At 42.4% G+C, this 16,697-nt stretch overlaps 1 protein-coding gene and 2 long non-coding RNA genes across 23 annotated transcripts in view; 2 read left to right on the top strand and 1 right to left on the bottom strand.

Annotated features, from left to right (window-relative positions):
- Positions 1-5,255, top strand: part of LOC118085680 (uncharacterized) — a 36,108-nt gene extending 30,853 nt beyond the window's left edge. For 14 of the 21 annotated variants that reach the window (XR_015949619.1, XR_015949618.1, XR_015949620.1 and 11 more), the window contains one exon: positions 4,128-5,255. Coding sequence is in view for 1 of the 21 variants with exons in the window: in XM_088667985.1 (XP_088524111.1) it covers positions 4,128-4,329 (202 nt within the window). In the remaining 20 variants the exon portion in view is untranslated. The remainder of the gene's footprint in view (positions 1-4,127) is intronic. The other 7 variants (XR_015949617.1, XR_015949615.1, XM_088667985.1 and 4 more) reach the window with 4 other exon arrangements.
- LOC148685960 (uncharacterized) overlaps positions 1-16,697 on the bottom strand; it is a 36,307-nt gene that overhangs the window by 11,191 nt on the left and 8,419 nt on the right. Inside the window, exons 3-5 of the long non-coding RNA XR_015949621.1 lie at positions 12,952-13,022; positions 9,239-9,308; positions 5,811-5,941 (exon numbers count right to left, since the gene is read on the bottom strand). This is a non-coding gene — a long non-coding RNA (uncharacterized LOC148685960). The remainder of the gene's footprint in view (positions 1-5,810; positions 5,942-9,238; positions 9,309-12,951; positions 13,023-16,697) is intronic.
- On the top strand, positions 5,988-16,690 carry LOC148685961 (uncharacterized). Its single transcript, XR_015949622.1, has 2 exons — positions 5,988-6,256; positions 12,355-16,690. It is a non-coding gene; the product is annotated as an uncharacterized LOC148685961 (long non-coding RNA).

The raw sequence follows: 16,697 nt of genomic DNA, 5'->3' as shown, positions 1-16,697 counted from the left end.
AACGTCTACTTCTGCTTCATTGACTATGCAAAAGCCTTTGACTGTGTCGACCACAGCAAACTATGGCAAGTTCTTAAAGAAATGGGAGTGCCTGATCACCTCATCTGTCTCCTGAGAAATCTCTATGTGGGACAAGAAGCTACAGTTAGAACTGGATATGGAACAACTGATTGGTTCAAAATTGGGAAAGGAGTACGACAAGGTTGTATATTGTCTCCCTGCTTATTTAACTTATATGCAGAATTCATCATGCGAAAGGCTGGACTAGATGAATCCCAAGCCGGAATTAAGATTGCCGGAAGAAATATCAACAACCTCAGATATGCAGATGACACAACCTTGATGGCAGAAAGCGAGGAGGAATTAAAGAACCTTTTAATGAGGGTGAAAGAGGAGAGCGCAAAATATGGTCTGAAGCTCAACATCAAAAAAACCAAGATCATGGCCACTGGTCCCATCACCTCCTGGCAAATAGAAGGGGAAGAAATGGAGGCAGTGAGAGATTTTACTTTCTTGGGCTCCTTGATCACTGCAGATGGTGACAGCAGTCATGAAATTAAAAGACGCCTGCTTCTTGGGAGAAAAGCAATGACAAACCTAGACAGCATCTTAAAAAGCAGAGACATCACTTTGCCGACAAAGGTCCGTATACCGTGTTTCCCCTTTTTTAAGACACCGTCCTATAACTTTTTTTTCTCCAAAAAACACGGGGTGGCTTACTTTCAGTGGCATGTCTTATTTTTTATTACCGGTACGGTTTTTACGGCTCAGGGCGCTGGCTCAGGGCGCTGCTGGGCTCTCTTGAGTGCTCGGCGCGGTATGTGTGTATGCAGCCTAAATGATGCCCCCCCCATGTGCCAAGTACAAAAATGAAATGGGGATGGAGATGAAGCACACCTTCTGGGGCTTGGGTGCTTGTGTGTATCACTTCTGTGTTCTGCACAGCACCTTGCTCCTGGTTAGCAAAGCAAAAATAACCTACGTGCAAACAGGTATTGCATTATGCTCCACAATCCCTCTCTGACTTTTCTTGGCACACGGCAGTCCTTGCATGAAGTGTTACTTTAGGAAGAAAATTCCCACGAGCCGAGGGGAATGCCATATCCCTGCTTACAATCTCCATTTCTGTCCCTCCTTATATAAATTAAACCAGTGAATAAGGCTGCAGTCCCATAATAACCACTTATCTGGACTTAAGCCCAGCTGAACTCCATGGGACTTACTTCTGACTAGAGATGTATAGAATTGTCCTTTAAGGATGTCATTGGGACCATTTATTCCACTTGCAAAAAAAAAAGTCTAAAGTTTATTTCAGCGCAGAATTCAGTGCAGAATTTGATTATCTTTTTCTTTATGGGGCAGACATGCCCCAACAGTTGTTCAACTTCTGTACTCTATATACTTGATGAATTATGTAGGATGACATAACTGTACTCATATTTTAATAGGACTGAAAAGAAGTTGTTCAACTTGAGTTATGCAGGATGGCATTACACATATTTTATTAGGACTGAGAAGCATGGAAGGAACATGCTTGGTTATCTGGAGGGTAGCTTTACATTGGCAGACATCACAAGTGGCCTCTGAAAGCTCATAAAAAGTGCAAGGCAGAAATATCAGAGGCGAAGGACATTGCAAGAGTATGGTAATAATGCAATGAGCACAGTTGCAAAGAACAATACAGTATCCCTGAGCTGCTTTCTCGCCCAGGTCCTGCGCTTGGCTCCCGGCTGAAAGCACCGCACGCAGCGTGGGGAGTCTGCTGGGGCGGAAGGGGCCTTGGGAAACTTGGTTGCCCAGGGAGCGCCCCAACCAAACTCCATGATACAACCTTCCCCCCTGACGCCCCTTTCTGAGCAACCCTGACCCCTCCCCCCTCCCCAGGGGCGTGCGCGCTGGGGTTAGGGAGGGAGAAGGGGAAGCACGAGCCCTTCCTTGGCGCTTCGGCCTTGAGGACTCTCGCCGGGCGCCTCCTTCAGCAACGGGCTGTGCTTAGGTCTGCCGGAAGCTTGCCCAACAGGCCGGGACTCGTCGAGGCCGCCTTCCGGCATTGTCCCTTCACTCCGCGCCCGGCCCCTCCCACGGGGCTGGAGCTCGCAGGGCGGCGCGCTCGCAGTGCCTCTGCGGCGGCGGCTTCTGCGACGGCGGCTCTTCCTCACGCTCTTTCCCGGCTCCCGCAGGCAGAATAGTGGCCATAGCCCAGCAGCCCTCGGCGGGCCGCGGGGCGGGTCTGTAGTTGATGCGGGGTCGCTTGCCGCGATCGGGAGCCGGAGGCACCGGGCGTCGCGCCAAGTGCCCGCGCACCCCTCTTCCTCTCGCTCTCCATGGACGGGGGAGCGGGGGGCGGCCCCGGGGTGCCCAGCTCGGAGAGCCCCAACCGGAGAGCCCCAACTTTACAGTGTCTTCCCGCGGCAGCGGGGCTGCCCGCTGCCGGGACTGCTGCCCTCAGGGAGACAAGAAACAGGGTCCTGTTAAACGGCGTTTTAAAATGCCATTTTCTTCCCCCTGCTTCCTGCCTCCGCTGCGTCGGAGCACCGCAGAACAGCTGATTGGAGCCCGGCTTCACAACTGAGCGCACTCCTGCAGTGCCGGCTGCAAGGAGTGACTCTGTGAGTGGAAGTGCCTGTGGGGGTTGGTTTCCACGGTGTGGAAGTATGGCTTATTTTCGGGGTATGTCTTAAATTTCTCAGATGCTTAAAAACCCTGCCATGGCTTACTTTATGACTACGTCTTAAAAAAGGGGGAACACGGTAGTTAAAGCTATGGTTTTCCCAGTAGTGATGTATGGAAGTGAGAGCTGGACCATAAAGAAGGCTGATCGTCGAAGAATTGATGCTTTTGAATTATGGTGCTGGAGGAGACTCTTGAGAGTCCCATGGACTGCTAGAAGATCAAACCTATCCATTCTTAAGGAAATCAGCCCTGAGTGCTCCCTGGAAGGACAGATCGTGAAGCTGAGGCTCCAATACTTTGGCCACCTCATGAGAAGAGAAGAATCCTTGGAAAAGACCCTGATGTTGGGAAAGATTGAGGGCACTAGGAGAAGGGGACGACAGAGGACAAGATGGTTGGACAGTGTTCTCGAAGCTACGAACATGAGTTTGACCAAACTGCGGGAGGCAGTGCAAGACAGGAGTGCCTGGCGTGCTATGGTCCATGGGGTCACGAAGAGTCGGACACGACTAAACGACTAAACAACAATGGGTAAACTACAATTCTTTGCATCCATCTAAACGCAGTCTAGTTTATTTCTCTCCCCAAGCCAATATTTCACTGTAAATCAGTTTCCAATTATCTCATTTCAGCTTTTACAGTCTTGGACCACTGCAGCTCTTTTCAACAAGGCGTCTTTCCTTTGGATGTAACTAACCAACTGCATTAGCCAGTTTTACCTATATGCATTATTTCCACTTCTCCGCCTAACTTCTTAACCAAACCAAAGTTGTGTTAATGTTCTGTTTTCCATTATTGGCTAAATTTCTTTTCTGTCATCCATACATTTTTTTGTTTCTTTCTCTTTTTAAGTTTTTCTAAACTTCCTGTGACCTTTAGAACTTCCTGGTCAGAACAGCTTCTAAAACAATAAAAAAAAAACAACAACGGCAAAGTGGTTGAAACTGTTTCATCCCTTCACATACATCTTATAATTAAAGGAACCACAGCTTCCTTTCCCCTTACATTCTGTGGTGCCAAGGAGCTACAGGGGCACTGGTCTGCTTGGCACTGCCCCTTTCATAGCTTGGTACTGAGAGAAACCACTAATTGTGCTTTGGGTTGACTGGGCAAAATTCATTGTTATCCAAATTTAGCATGTCCCCATGTAATTTTGAGTTATGAATGAAAATAAAGTCACATTTCCTTAAAACTCTAATAGTGAAAGTGTTTGGAATACTTTCCAAATAGAATGTAGAAAAAACTTTACTAATCTGCTTTCAGCCATGTATTTAAGTCCTTGCACACTTGCTTAGATTGATTTCAAGTTTACATTCTGGAGGTTGTGCTATATATCAGGGTCTCTCACCCACCCCAACCAAACAGCATTATTTCACAGGCATTAATGAAATACATTATAATTTCTGGTATGTTACCATAGTAGTTATTAGAATATGCTTTCTGTATTTTCAAAGGTTCCATGAATGGATGTTCCAAGGACGGAAACTCTCGACTGTGTGGGCAAATGATCTAAACAAGCCATTTGTGGCTTATCTGCAAATTGTCAGATCTGCACAAAGGACACAGCCAGCAAGCCTTCAGACAGTGAACTTTGAACCTTGGCTGGACCTTGCACTAGTCAGCACAGTAACAGGAAAGCCAGCAGACAGATTTTGAACGGAGGTTAGAAGGCTGCTGTAGGGTTATGAGCAGAGTAACAGCTGCACTTTGCTACATGAACTTTGTACTTAGACACAAGGGTACTTAATCTCTATGACAGAGTTCTTTGTTTCATTACTTATTAACATTCCCTTCCCGAGTAAAGTTCTTTTGGTAATGAACCTTTTTTTTGAAAGCATGATTTACACAGATGAACAGATATGGACTATTAAAAATAGCGTGAGCAGCTTTACCAGTTTAAATATTATACCCCTGCATGAACCCATAGCTGTCAAGTTCTCCCTTTTTTTAAAGGGAAATTCCCTTATGCTGAATAGGCTTCCTCCTGATAAAAGGGAAACCTTGACAGCTATGCATGAACCTTGTGGACTTAACTGTTCGAAACCCCTTAAGGCATCCTTTTTGGTAACCACTGCAATGATAATGATCTTTTATGGCATGCTGTTTTCATGGAATGATTCATACAACATTTGTAGACTATCTTCAAAAAGTATGGCGAATCGTTCAATATAATAATAATAATAATAATAATAATATATTATTTATACCCCACCCATCTGGCTGGGTTTCCCCAGCCACTCTGGGCGGCTTCCAACAGAAAAATGAAATAAAATAAACTATTAAACATTTAAGTCCTTGCACACCTTGTCGTCATTCTTTACCTCCTGCATTTTCTTTTGTTTTTTAAATTAAGAAAGGGGGAAACCAAGAGAATAATTCCTCCTGTTGATTGCTGGGCTCAGTTTAAGCATTCCTTTTCCACATGGTACATTCAAGAGGAATGCCACATGGGGCAGTAGTAGCCACCAACTTGGATGCATTTAAAAGAGGATTAAAGAAATTCTTGGAGGACATTACTACCAATGGCTACTAGCAGGGTCGGCTCTTCGTAGACCCCCGGTGGCGCAGTGTACCATGGCGCGGGGCTGGTAAGCTGGGCACCGGCCTGGCAAGGAGGGCGCCGCGCGGCAAAGCCGCACGGAAACCAATTGCGCCCTGCGAGGGCGGGGCGGGCGGCAGAGCGATCTCTGCCCCTCAGCACCAGGGCGGGCGATCTGCTCAAGATGGCCCTGGCTACTAGTCATGGTGCTTATGCTCTGCTTTCACAGTTGAAGGCAGTAATGCTTCTGAATACTAGTTCAAAAAAAAAACCAAAACACTAGTTCCAGGAAACTGCTGGAGGGGAGAATGCTCAGGTCCTGCTTGCAGGTTTCCCAAAGGCATCTGGCTGGCTACTGTGGTAACAGTGTATATAAAATCAGCAGATTCAAATGTAAAAACATTAAAAGCAAAGATAAAACTGGGTATTTATTTAGACTTTTTTTAAAAAAAAAGTCTGAATGGGCTCACATTTTTCTGCAACAAAAGATTATGATCAAACAGTATGTAGGAGGAATAACACCTTGGGAATCAGTGATTTAAAATGTATTTAAACAAAATAAGAAGGCTATAAACATTACAATATTTATGGTTATTACCTGGAAAATCTTCAATGAAGAAAATGAATTCCAGATACAGCGTTTTGTCTCCATCCCACTCCAAAATACTCTCTTCCCAGAAACCATTCTACATTGAAAGAAGTAGTTTGTCATCTGTCTCTCCTCCCTCTCTGCTGAAAGCCAAAATCAATTTGTGTTTGTTATTTATCTGAACAGGTTTGGAAAATAAGGAAAAGACACCACTTGGCTGTAGAGAAGGTTTAAAGGCTGGAAAGCAGATTTGCTGAAAGTGGCGAGGATATATAACAATCGGTGGGATCCAAAGTTGTATACGCAGAACTCCAGTCATGCAAAAGCGCTTTCCCCACCCTGCTTCCTTACTGCAATCGCTTGTGCTCCCTGGAAAGTCACTCTGAAGGTCAGAGGATGCTCTGGAATGATATAAGATGTGGCAATGGGTGATGCAGATTCTAACTGGGAAACAGGTATAGTAAATTGTTCATTTGGTACTATCAGGGAGAGAAATCTGGTTCTTTTATTTGGATTGATTTGTCTACATGCCAGGCCTTAGTCACTGATATATGTCGTGAAAGGCCCGTAATTTGTACCTAATGCTATGATTTGATTAATGTTCAATACTGGCATAATGCTGACTTATTTGCAATAAGTATAGACTACTGTTGAGGAAAAAGCCTGGTTAGCCTAGTCTTTTCCAAGTAGAAAAGCAAACCAGCCTACCTCAAGTTCAGTGGCTCAGTTCAAACACATTGCTAAACCATGGATGAGCTTGGTCAAGCCTTGGGTTCAAGCCTTCTCTTCTCTCCTCCACATAAAACTGAAGTTTATAATAATAATTTATTATTTATACCCCGCCCATCTGGCTGGGTTTCCCAGCCAGTTTGCATATGACAACTAAAGAAAAGCAGAAGCAGAATGGTTTCTGACCAAGGGAACAAGCCTGGAGAAGCCTTGCTCCCCCTTCCCTCTCCTTTCCCAGAGCAGCCACGAGGAGGAGACTAGAAACACCCACTTACTCCTTGAAACTAACCACAATTTATTATTTCCAAAACAGGTACTGTGATTAGTTTAAAAACTACGGGTTTTTAAAACATGGCAAGATCACAAACCATGGCTTGATATTTGTTTTTGTTTTTTTAATTATTCACAGTTTAAATTAACCACAGATTGTCTGGTGCAGATAGAACAATAAACTAAGTAAAGCGGAGGATGGCCACACTTAGAAAGAAGAGCACTGCTTCCTGAGATCTGTTATTTCAGGGCTGGGGACCATGTGGCCCTCCAGCTGTTGTTGCGCTCCAAATGTCATCAACCCCAGTAAGCGTGGCTAATGCAATTGGAACTGTAGAACTGTAGTTTAACATCTGGGGGGGGGGGTCCAGAAATTCCACACCCCTAAGATAATTGCTGAAACTGAAAACTGAACCAGCACAGTATTCTGCACGTAAAAGATGTGCTCTCTGAGTGAGCTTTGTTCCAAACACACACACACAGAGACACCCTTTGACTCCACTTATTAATGCATTTAAATAACTTGGCACTTGCATTTGACCATGTCCTGTGTGAATGATGGTAACAGCGGATACTTACAAAGGGTTAGAAGTGCATTGTATAGCCCAGCTGAGGATGTCACATCACAGTATGTGGCATAAGGAAAGCATACTATGTGAAAAAGGCCTTTGCCACTTCACTGGCAGGCTGAGCGATCAAACACTGTGCATTTAATTATTAGCTAAATGCAAGGTTGAGGATTTCAAATTAAACAAAAGAAGCCATAGGAAGTGTGAGAAGTTGTGACCCTGAAAGTCACTTCTTAGCTCTGTATTCAAAAAGTGGCCTGCTCATAACTTTCTAAACGGCAAAATTATGTTTACATACAAATTGCAGCTTAATTAGTAGAATAGCTGTACACTTCATTTAGTGCCAAAGGAGCAAAGGGTATGGTTAGTAATACAGATTGGAAATTGACAATAAAGCCTCCTAGTTGTGTAGGACAACCAATGCATATGAATATTACTCTCATATTCTTAGATATTAATTTGTCCATGAAAGACAAGGATGAATATATTTTTAAGAAAGGTTATTATATTCATACCTACATACCTTTATAGGGTAAAAAGGATTCAATGTATTTTATTATAATATTTTTCTTTTTAAGCTGTCCATAGCCTCAATTATGTTGTCACACATGAGCCTTTTATATGAGTACTGACTGTTCCTCCTCCTCCTCCTCCTCCTCTTCCTCTTCTTCCTTCCAAAAAAGATGGGCAACACCACACTAAGACATAACACATGTGCACTGCTACTAACTCATTTTATAAAACAACACACATCTGCTACAATGACCCTATAATCTAAATTCAAATAGAAGATAATTGAGAGAAGAGAGAAAAGAAGGAGGAGGATGAAGTAACTGGACACATTAAGCTGTTTCCTCTGGAAGTTTGTCATTGTATACCAGTGAGTCTCTAAGGCCACATGACTGCCTTTTTGCTTCTACAGGCTAACAAGGCTACTCTTCTGGAATTAACAAATATTGCCACTCATGCATATGTTTTATTCAGCATCAATCCAATTCATATAATCCTGACAAAATGCTGCTTAAAAGCTTTTTAGCATTGGCAGTGTAACTATTTTTAGATCCATTAAACATGATTAAAGGAGATTCCAACTAAACATGAGGAAGAACTTTCTGACAGTAAGAGCTATTCGACAGTGGAATGGACTCCCTTGGAAGGTGGTGGACTCTCCTTCGCTGGAGGTTTTCAAAGAGAGGTTGGCTGGCCATCTGTCAGGGGTCCCTTCCAACGCTACAGTTCTGTGGTTCTGTGAAAGTGCAGGCATGTTGATCATGCCATTTCCACGCTTGTGAATAGCGCATCACAATGTTAACATTTGAGCATTGTTCTTTCTCTTCACATCATATTGCCTGTACCAGGCAAAGATATCACAATTCATAATGCTTCTGATGTTGTAGACTAAAATTACAATGGGACGCCAAGGGAATTAGTGCAGCTTGAAGGAAAAGGAATGAAATCCCACCCCCACCCCCTTTTCTTTTTGTGGATAACATGAAGAGGAGAGACACAGCTTACATCTTAGCGGTTTCAGTAAATTAGAAAAGTCAAACATAACAAGAAGCAATGCAAAATAAAATTCAGCATGCAGAATTTGACTTCATTGTTACTTAACAGTTATGTCACTGAGAGACCATTTCAAGTCTGTGGCTGCCGAAATCGCAGCCCAACTGATGCACAAGCCATGCATAATGTATTACATAACACTATATATTAAGTCAGCTCTAGAGTGTTAATATGTCATGAAAGTTAATTCAGATATCATACATTATGCAAAAGAGAAAGAGATGTGAAAATAGACCACCACCACCACCCCGCTATTTTCAAGAGGTGTCAAGCAAGCTATTTCAATGTCTTCCCTTAGGGTCTGACCTAGTAGGATGCAGAAACACGAGTCCAGTGCTCTTTGGAATAAAGAAACGTTGCTCAGATCTTGACATTCCTACACAGCAAAAGAAGGGATAAACAATGGCTGATATCAGAGCACACACTGCCCAGCAAGTATGGCTTTAACATAGTTTTAATACCGTAATGAAGTTCTCTCAAACACCAGACCAAATTGTAGTCAGCAGGCCTACATTAGGCGAGTGAAGATGCGATCTCAGGCAGCTGATTTTGGGTGCCATGTTATTGTTCCTGCCAGGGTGGGGGACGTTTGTGGGTTTTTATTTTCAGATACCTAAAAAACTCTACTCATCCTGGGTGCTAAGCAACTTGACACTCTCTCTCTCTCTCTCTCTCTCTCTCTCTCTCTCTCTCTCTCTCTCTCTCTCTCTGTGTGTGTGTAGGGGGATGCCATTTGTTGTTTTGCCTTGGGCAGCAAAGCCAAAATTTCTTGGGCTAGCCCTGCATCTAAACAATGCCACTTCAGACTGTAGGTTGGGGTTCAGACAATGTCTCACAAACAAACCACCACCACCACCACCCAACATATGGTAAGCTAACATACCAGGGAGGAAGTTGTTTGTTTGTTTGTTTCATAATATTTATAGACCACTTGATCATAAAACAAGACCTCAAATCTAGCCTCTAAGTCTTCTCACTGACACCTAGATTCTTATGTGTTATAAGAAAATAAATATTTTTGCTGCAATGTTGAAAAAGCTCCGGTGAGCTTGCATCTGTTGTCTGGAATGCTAACATCTAGCCACAGATTTTCCACCTCGGTTGATATTGCTTGTGGGAAGAAGTAGGCCACAAGGAAATGGGTTTTTGAAGACGTATGTTGAACCTTGGCCTTTCTGGACATGAGGCAGCCTGTTGCCATCCTCCATACAAAGTAATTGGCTAACCCACAGCAAAAACTATGCATTAGATAAGCTGGGAAGACATCTTACCAGTAAAAGTTAATTACTTCATTCCATACACTGATCAATGCCAAATTTATGTTTTATACTTTCTGTGGTAAGTCTTGGCTCCTTGCAAAACATGTGGTTTAGAATGTAATACATCTTTCATTCTTGCTGCCATGGCCCAAAACAAAGCAGAGCTTAATTCATCTCCATTACAGCCCTACTGGACCAAATGATCTTTCAACAGGGGTCAGCAACCTTTATCAGCCATGGGCCGGTCCACCGTCCCTCAGACCTTGTGGGGGCCCAGACTATATTTTGGGGGAAAATATGAACGAATTCCTATGCCCCACAAATAACCCAGAGATGCATTTTAAATAAAAGGACACATTATACTCATGTAAAAACATGCTGATTCCCGCACCGTCCATGGGCCGGATTGAGAAGGCGATTGGGCCGCATCCAGTCTCTGGGCCTTAGGTTGCCTACCCCTGATCTTACAACATGAAATGGCATTTGGCTGTATAGGTACAAGCATTTGCTTAGCCCCAAAACATAATGCCAAAAATAAAAATAAAACTGGTATGTGTGGTTTTGTATCAGTGACAAGGATCAGGCTTACAAGAGAGATGTATTTGAACAAGTGCACCTCAGTGCTTATCAGAATCCTAATGAAGGTTTCTGGCTTTTTTAAAAAAAGCTCTTGACTTCCATTGCCTTGACTACTGCACGAATGGCAAGACACAGACAAATCATTATGAAGAAGCAGCAGAGCAGAACTTACCAGCAGAGAAAGGGAAGCTATAATTAATCTCATTCGTCTGATAGGCAGGTCACTTTTATTATCCTCCACATATTATATATCAAGCCCACATCTGTCCTCACTGGCTAAAGTGGCAGTAAAGATGTAAACCTTCCAAAATCTGCAATCTTAAAACTGGCAGAGCCAACCTCTGTGTGGTTTTTCTGCACATTGAAAATGCACAGCACCCTCTCCCCAATATGCATTTTCCTTATATGACAAGCTTGAGGATAAATTGTTGGGTTTTTTTTTTAAACATGCTATCTGCCTAGTTGTTTTTTAAATGTCCAAATATCCCTAGCTCTCCAAATCGTGCCAGAGGCTCCTCATTTGCTTCACTGTGATTCAGAAAGACCCAACTTTGGTTTAGAAAAGCCACAAACCTTTCCAAATCAGCCTAGACCAACTCAGAATTTGTCAAAATCTGATGCACACCCCCAGTAAATCATATGTAGAGTGAGGCAAAAGAATGAGTTAAGTAAACAAGAAACATTGCTGATTACTGGGTGATCTGAGAAAATGACTCACAATTCAGAGTCTAGCTTTGGAATGAGAAATGGAGAATGATTGTAGGATTTTGTACCAAGGATCAAATTTCTTTCGCCCCAAGCCATCACCCTGGCAGGGAGCTTTGTTTTGGCATGGGAGAAAAGCTGGCACCTCTCCTTCACCTCTAGTTCAAGTCCTCTGATTGAGTGCTTGCACCACACAGCTGCTTAAATCAGATTCTTACCAGCTATGCGGATTAGTCCAATTAAAGCAGCTTGAGCCACACAATTTATAGTCAGAGGCTGACATTTATCAAGGTGCTCCACTTTACACACACACACACACACACACACACTGTTTTCTGGTGCTCTCCAGTTCAATGGAAGTCGACAGAGAAGGTGCTCTAGTAGTCTAGAATAGACTCGTTGCACCTATTAATTACTGTGTAAGCCTTGACAGCAAGGACTACTGGGTTGTTGCCCATACCCACATTCATTTGCAAGTCACCAATATTTTTCTCTTCCACATAAAACAGGCAGCATGCTAACATGAAATGCATGCATGCTATGTAACAGGGGGGAAACTGAACTGCATATGATCACTTTGTAATTAATCTCTGCCTGAGTTCTCTATTGTCGGCTTTACAATCAGTTTTATATTTGTGCCAGGTGATACAGGGGTTAGAAAGAAAAGCAGTTATTCTAACAAGAGAGGGGAACAGCCAGGGAGAGGTGTGGATTTAGAATTCACATCGATAGAATTGATAGGATTCAGTATACATTTCATTCAGTATATTTCATTCAGATGTTAGATGCAGATTGTACAAGATCATGGGAAAGTAATGAGTGTATTCTATATCCATCATGAAATCTGTAGTGTCTCCATAAACTTTTCTTTTTCTCCAGCTATCAGCCCCTACATTCTGGGAAGCACTAATCCAGCCTCTATAACACGTGTTGCCATTGTCGATCACTGAGGCTTACAAAGTCAGGGCTGACTGCTGCCAGCTGCATCTCTATCCACAAGAAGTGGTCTCCATCTGCAAATACGATGCATCTGGAAAAAGACATTTCTGAAAACAGCTGTGAGACACATGGGTGCTGAATTCCAATCATAGAACTGTAGAGTTGGAATGAACCCCAATGATCATCTAGTCCAGCCCCCTTCAATGCAAGAATCACAGCTAGAGAATCCCTGACAGGTGGCCACCCAACCTGGCCAATAATGACCCATCTGGGAACCTCAAGTGAAGAAGCTTAGGGTCTCTGTTTTTGGCTGGTGTTCAGTTGCATGCTGATAACTTCTGTTTGGGCAATTAAAGTCGATTGAGAGTTCTTTTGCAAGTAACCCACATCCCCAAAAGGTCAGATAAGGAAAGCGACATTGTCTAACTCCCTGCCCCTGCTTTGTCCTTGAGGGCTGAAAAAGTCCATCAGTCACAGGCACCTCTGTGTTTTTCACAAGCCCCAATGAGTCCTTCACTGCCATTGTGTTCACCTTACCTGGATGCAGCTTCAGTTTATTCTTCATCCACTTGACACAGCTGCCATGTACGAGTTTCTAGCAAAGGTTGCTGATCCCACATAGGTTAAGAATATGGGGAGAGAGAGAGAGAGAGAGAGAGAGAGAGAGAGAGAGAGAGAGTCATTCTACATTACTAGTGAGACTTTACCTGCAGCCTCTAGATAATCTGTCCCCCATCTCTGAAGACCAGCATAGAAAAGCTTCAGGGGGAGATGAATAGTCTCATCGTACCACTTTCTGTATTAATTCTAACAAAGGATTCTTCATTCTGGTTCAACTCTCTTTCAAAAAACCAATTGTCATCACAAAACCCAAGGACTTAAAGCGAATTACAAAAATTATCTAAATATTTCTATTATGTGTGTGTGTGGTGCAGGGAGAAAGCACTGAGAGGTCTAGTAACATCACAAGGGAAGGACAACATTTTTTGTTTTGTTTTGTTTTGTACCTAGGGCAACTAATGCAATATCCATTCCGAATCCAGAAATTGGGTTGACAGGAATCATTTCCAGCATGTCTGTTATATACCATAGTGCTGCCAAACCATGTGGCCACCCAGCACAACATCCCTTGAAGTCAAGAAAGTGATTTGTAAGGATCCATAGCTATAGTTCCGCATGAAGTCAGTTTTTAAAAGCTTAAAAGCTTCCTGCAACTGCTAGGAAGTCTTAAGCCTTTGGTGAGTTTAGATCTTGGGGACTGATGGATATCAGTAATGATGGGGTGGATATTCTGTACCACCAGAATCTGGGACAGAACCCTTTGTTGGAGACACAATGAGAGAACAGTACGCCCTATAAGTGACTTCTATGAAATTATCTTAGTAAAGTATACTGTTTATAGTCAGTGGGGAGTTGCTCCTTTGATTACGCGAACAGTGTCATATGAGACACATGTACGCAGTGCTGAGTCCAGCTGAAACCAACAGACTTGGAATATATTGGAGACCTTTGGATCAGCTATCTAGTACTTTTTGCATTTTTAGCTCCTGAACGGCAGAGCAAAATGATTTCACCAGAACTTTAACTACCAGACACTGATTCAGCCTGTGAGTTTCCCCAACCTTTGACCACGAAGGGAACTATAGGCCAAACAGCTAGTTCAGCAAAGGAGCTTAGACGGAGCAGTACAGAATAGATTGTGTAATAAGGCCAAACTCCAGAACTGATACCGGGTCAGATGCTTCTACAACTAATTACGTTGCCTCTTCCACACCATGACCATTCATAGCCCTCCCCGCCCCCTGAAGTTTCATGAACACCAGGCTGGTAGAGTCTGAACCAACAGTAAGCATCTTATCCACACAGAAAGCCAAATCTAAACAGTAAACAATTTATAAATCGAATTTACTGTTACAATACAAAGAAATGTTTGCTTTTAATCTGATGTTAAGTTTGTTTGTCTTCGTTTTAGTAAGCCACTTTGGGGGCCATTCTGTTTAAAAAGTGGTTTATGTTTTTAAAAAGTAAATACACAGACTTTGCAAAGTTGAAGTGATATGCAAGCGCTGTTCAGTAACCTCCATGTGGGACCATAACATTCTTTGTCCAGTCCAATGCCCTCTTTGAAATAAATGAAAGCTAATTTGTTAGTAGCAGTCCTGTGACAGCTACAAAACAAATAAACTTCAGTCTTGGTAGACCACAGAACATAATTAGCGCCAAACAAGTTTCAGCCATCCATTTTGCTGAAGGCTGAAGGATTTTGTGGGAACGAGTATTTAAAGTTTCAAATCAAAATGGGTGGTGTTGGGGACTTGCCAGTGATTTCCAGTAGTAAATGTGCTTTTGCAAATGACTAATCATACAAAGATGACCCAATACTCTTTTGCATCTTTGGAAGTGGCAAGTACATTAATTCTCTGATTAATGCTCCTTAAGAATGCCCACTTTTAATTTCGTCTAAACTGAAATGCTTTTGCTTTGTCTTTTGCAGGGAATGTAAAACAAGTATATTTTACAGCCAGTGTGTGACTGTTATGTGACATGAAATCGTAAGTCCAAATTTAAGATTCCTCAATTCAAATTTTAGAAATTCAAAAATCAGAATTTAAGATATTGTACCGCATGGACCCAGTTCTTCTGTTTTTCTTTGGCAATCAGTTGTAGCCAAGTAAGATTATTTTCCATGAATACGATCTTAACAGTGGTGTCCATAAATGACTGTGGAGGCCAATTCTGGATCCACATGCCCTTCCATGGTGGGGACATAGGACATAGGTTTCTGGGTGGGAGTTGATCATTCTGAGGATTTGCCAAACGTTCCTTCCTTTTATCTTGTTTCTCCCTTTCATCCTGAGTTTGTGCTTCTTCAATGTCCAAGACACCTTTGGTAGAGGCTATTCTCCAATTGGAGTGCTCGCAGGCCAGTGTTTCCCGATTATCCATGCTTATACTGCATTTTTTTAGATTTTAGAGTGTCTTTAAACCACTTTTGTTGTCCACCAGCAATTCTCTTTCCATTCTTAAGTTGGAAATAGAGTAGTTGCTTTGGAGGATGATAATCAGGCATCTGAACAACATGACCAGTCCAGCAAAGTTGATTTTGTAGAATCATTGCTTTGAAATTGGTGATCTTTGCTTCTTCCAGTACACTGACATTAGTTCGCCTGTCTTTCCAAGTGATATGTAATTTTTTTCGGAGACACCGTTGATGGAATCTTTCAAGGAGATGGAGTTGGACATGCTACTTATGAAAAGGATTTTGTACTGCTAGCTTCAAATATACAAACCAAGAATAGACAGAGACAGTTTAAATACTTCTATAAGCATCAATCCAGTGGCCCACATCAGATCAGCTAGGAGGGACAGCCCAACACCTCAGGAGATTTTGCCTTCAGCTTATTCACTCCATTTCTGTGTGTTTCTCTATCAGTGCCAAACATGTTCCTTTGTTCTCTGCACACAAATCTAGCTTGCACCATTCTAGATGGAGGCTGATGTGGGAAAGGTGTGCCACATTCTCCAAACTTCCGGTAGTTTCCCCTACATTCAGAACATTGCAGAGATATATTGGGGACAAGAACCCATATTTTTACAGCCAGATCTCATAAAGAGTTGTTTACTAACCATTAAAGGATATCAACTCTACATTATCTTGCCTGACAAATGGTATGGTTAGACCAGTGTACAACTTTTAAACTGCTAAATAAAAAAGGAATTGAAAAAAATCCATTTTGAGCTGAAACTGTCTGTGTCTACCATCAACATTTAACTAAGATATACATAACTAAGTCTTGACAGTGGCTCTGAGCCTTTCTTAACTCACCTCCGCTAAGCCCAAAGCCTTCTGATTTTGTGTATGCCACACCTTTTGCAAAATTTATAATGGGGGCAAATTACTTTTACTCTGGGATAAAGTACTTCCCAGCAGTGCCAGAAAGAGCCAACAGTTCCTACAGATTCTAATTAATCATTTGTAATGACTGATTGTAAGTACTGTAGATTTGTGGTTCTCTCAAACTCAGTGTTGCATCAGCCAAAGGCAAAACATAATGGGCACAGCCTACAGAAAAATAAACATGCTTACTTACTGTTGAAATAAGAGTGAGATAAGTTCTTAAATGTGTGCTTGTTCCATTGATTTCAGCAGAAATTAAATAGACTTTGTACTTCTAGTGTAGTCTGTGTATTTGATCCTTCGCAGTAAATATGTATCCAATAAATGTGTATTCAGTCTATTGTTTCTATATGCTTTGTAATAAAGATGTCTGGTAGACTTGGTG

The sequence above is a fragment of the Zootoca vivipara genome, chromosome 4 (genome assembly GCF_965207765.1).
Source record: "Zootoca vivipara chromosome 4, rZooViv2.hap1.1, whole genome shotgun sequence".
Taxonomy (NCBI): domain Eukaryota; kingdom Metazoa; phylum Chordata; class Lepidosauria; order Squamata; family Lacertidae; genus Zootoca; species Zootoca vivipara.
Note: the sequence above shows the minus strand (reverse complement) of the source record. Positions and strands in the feature narration are given on the sequence as shown.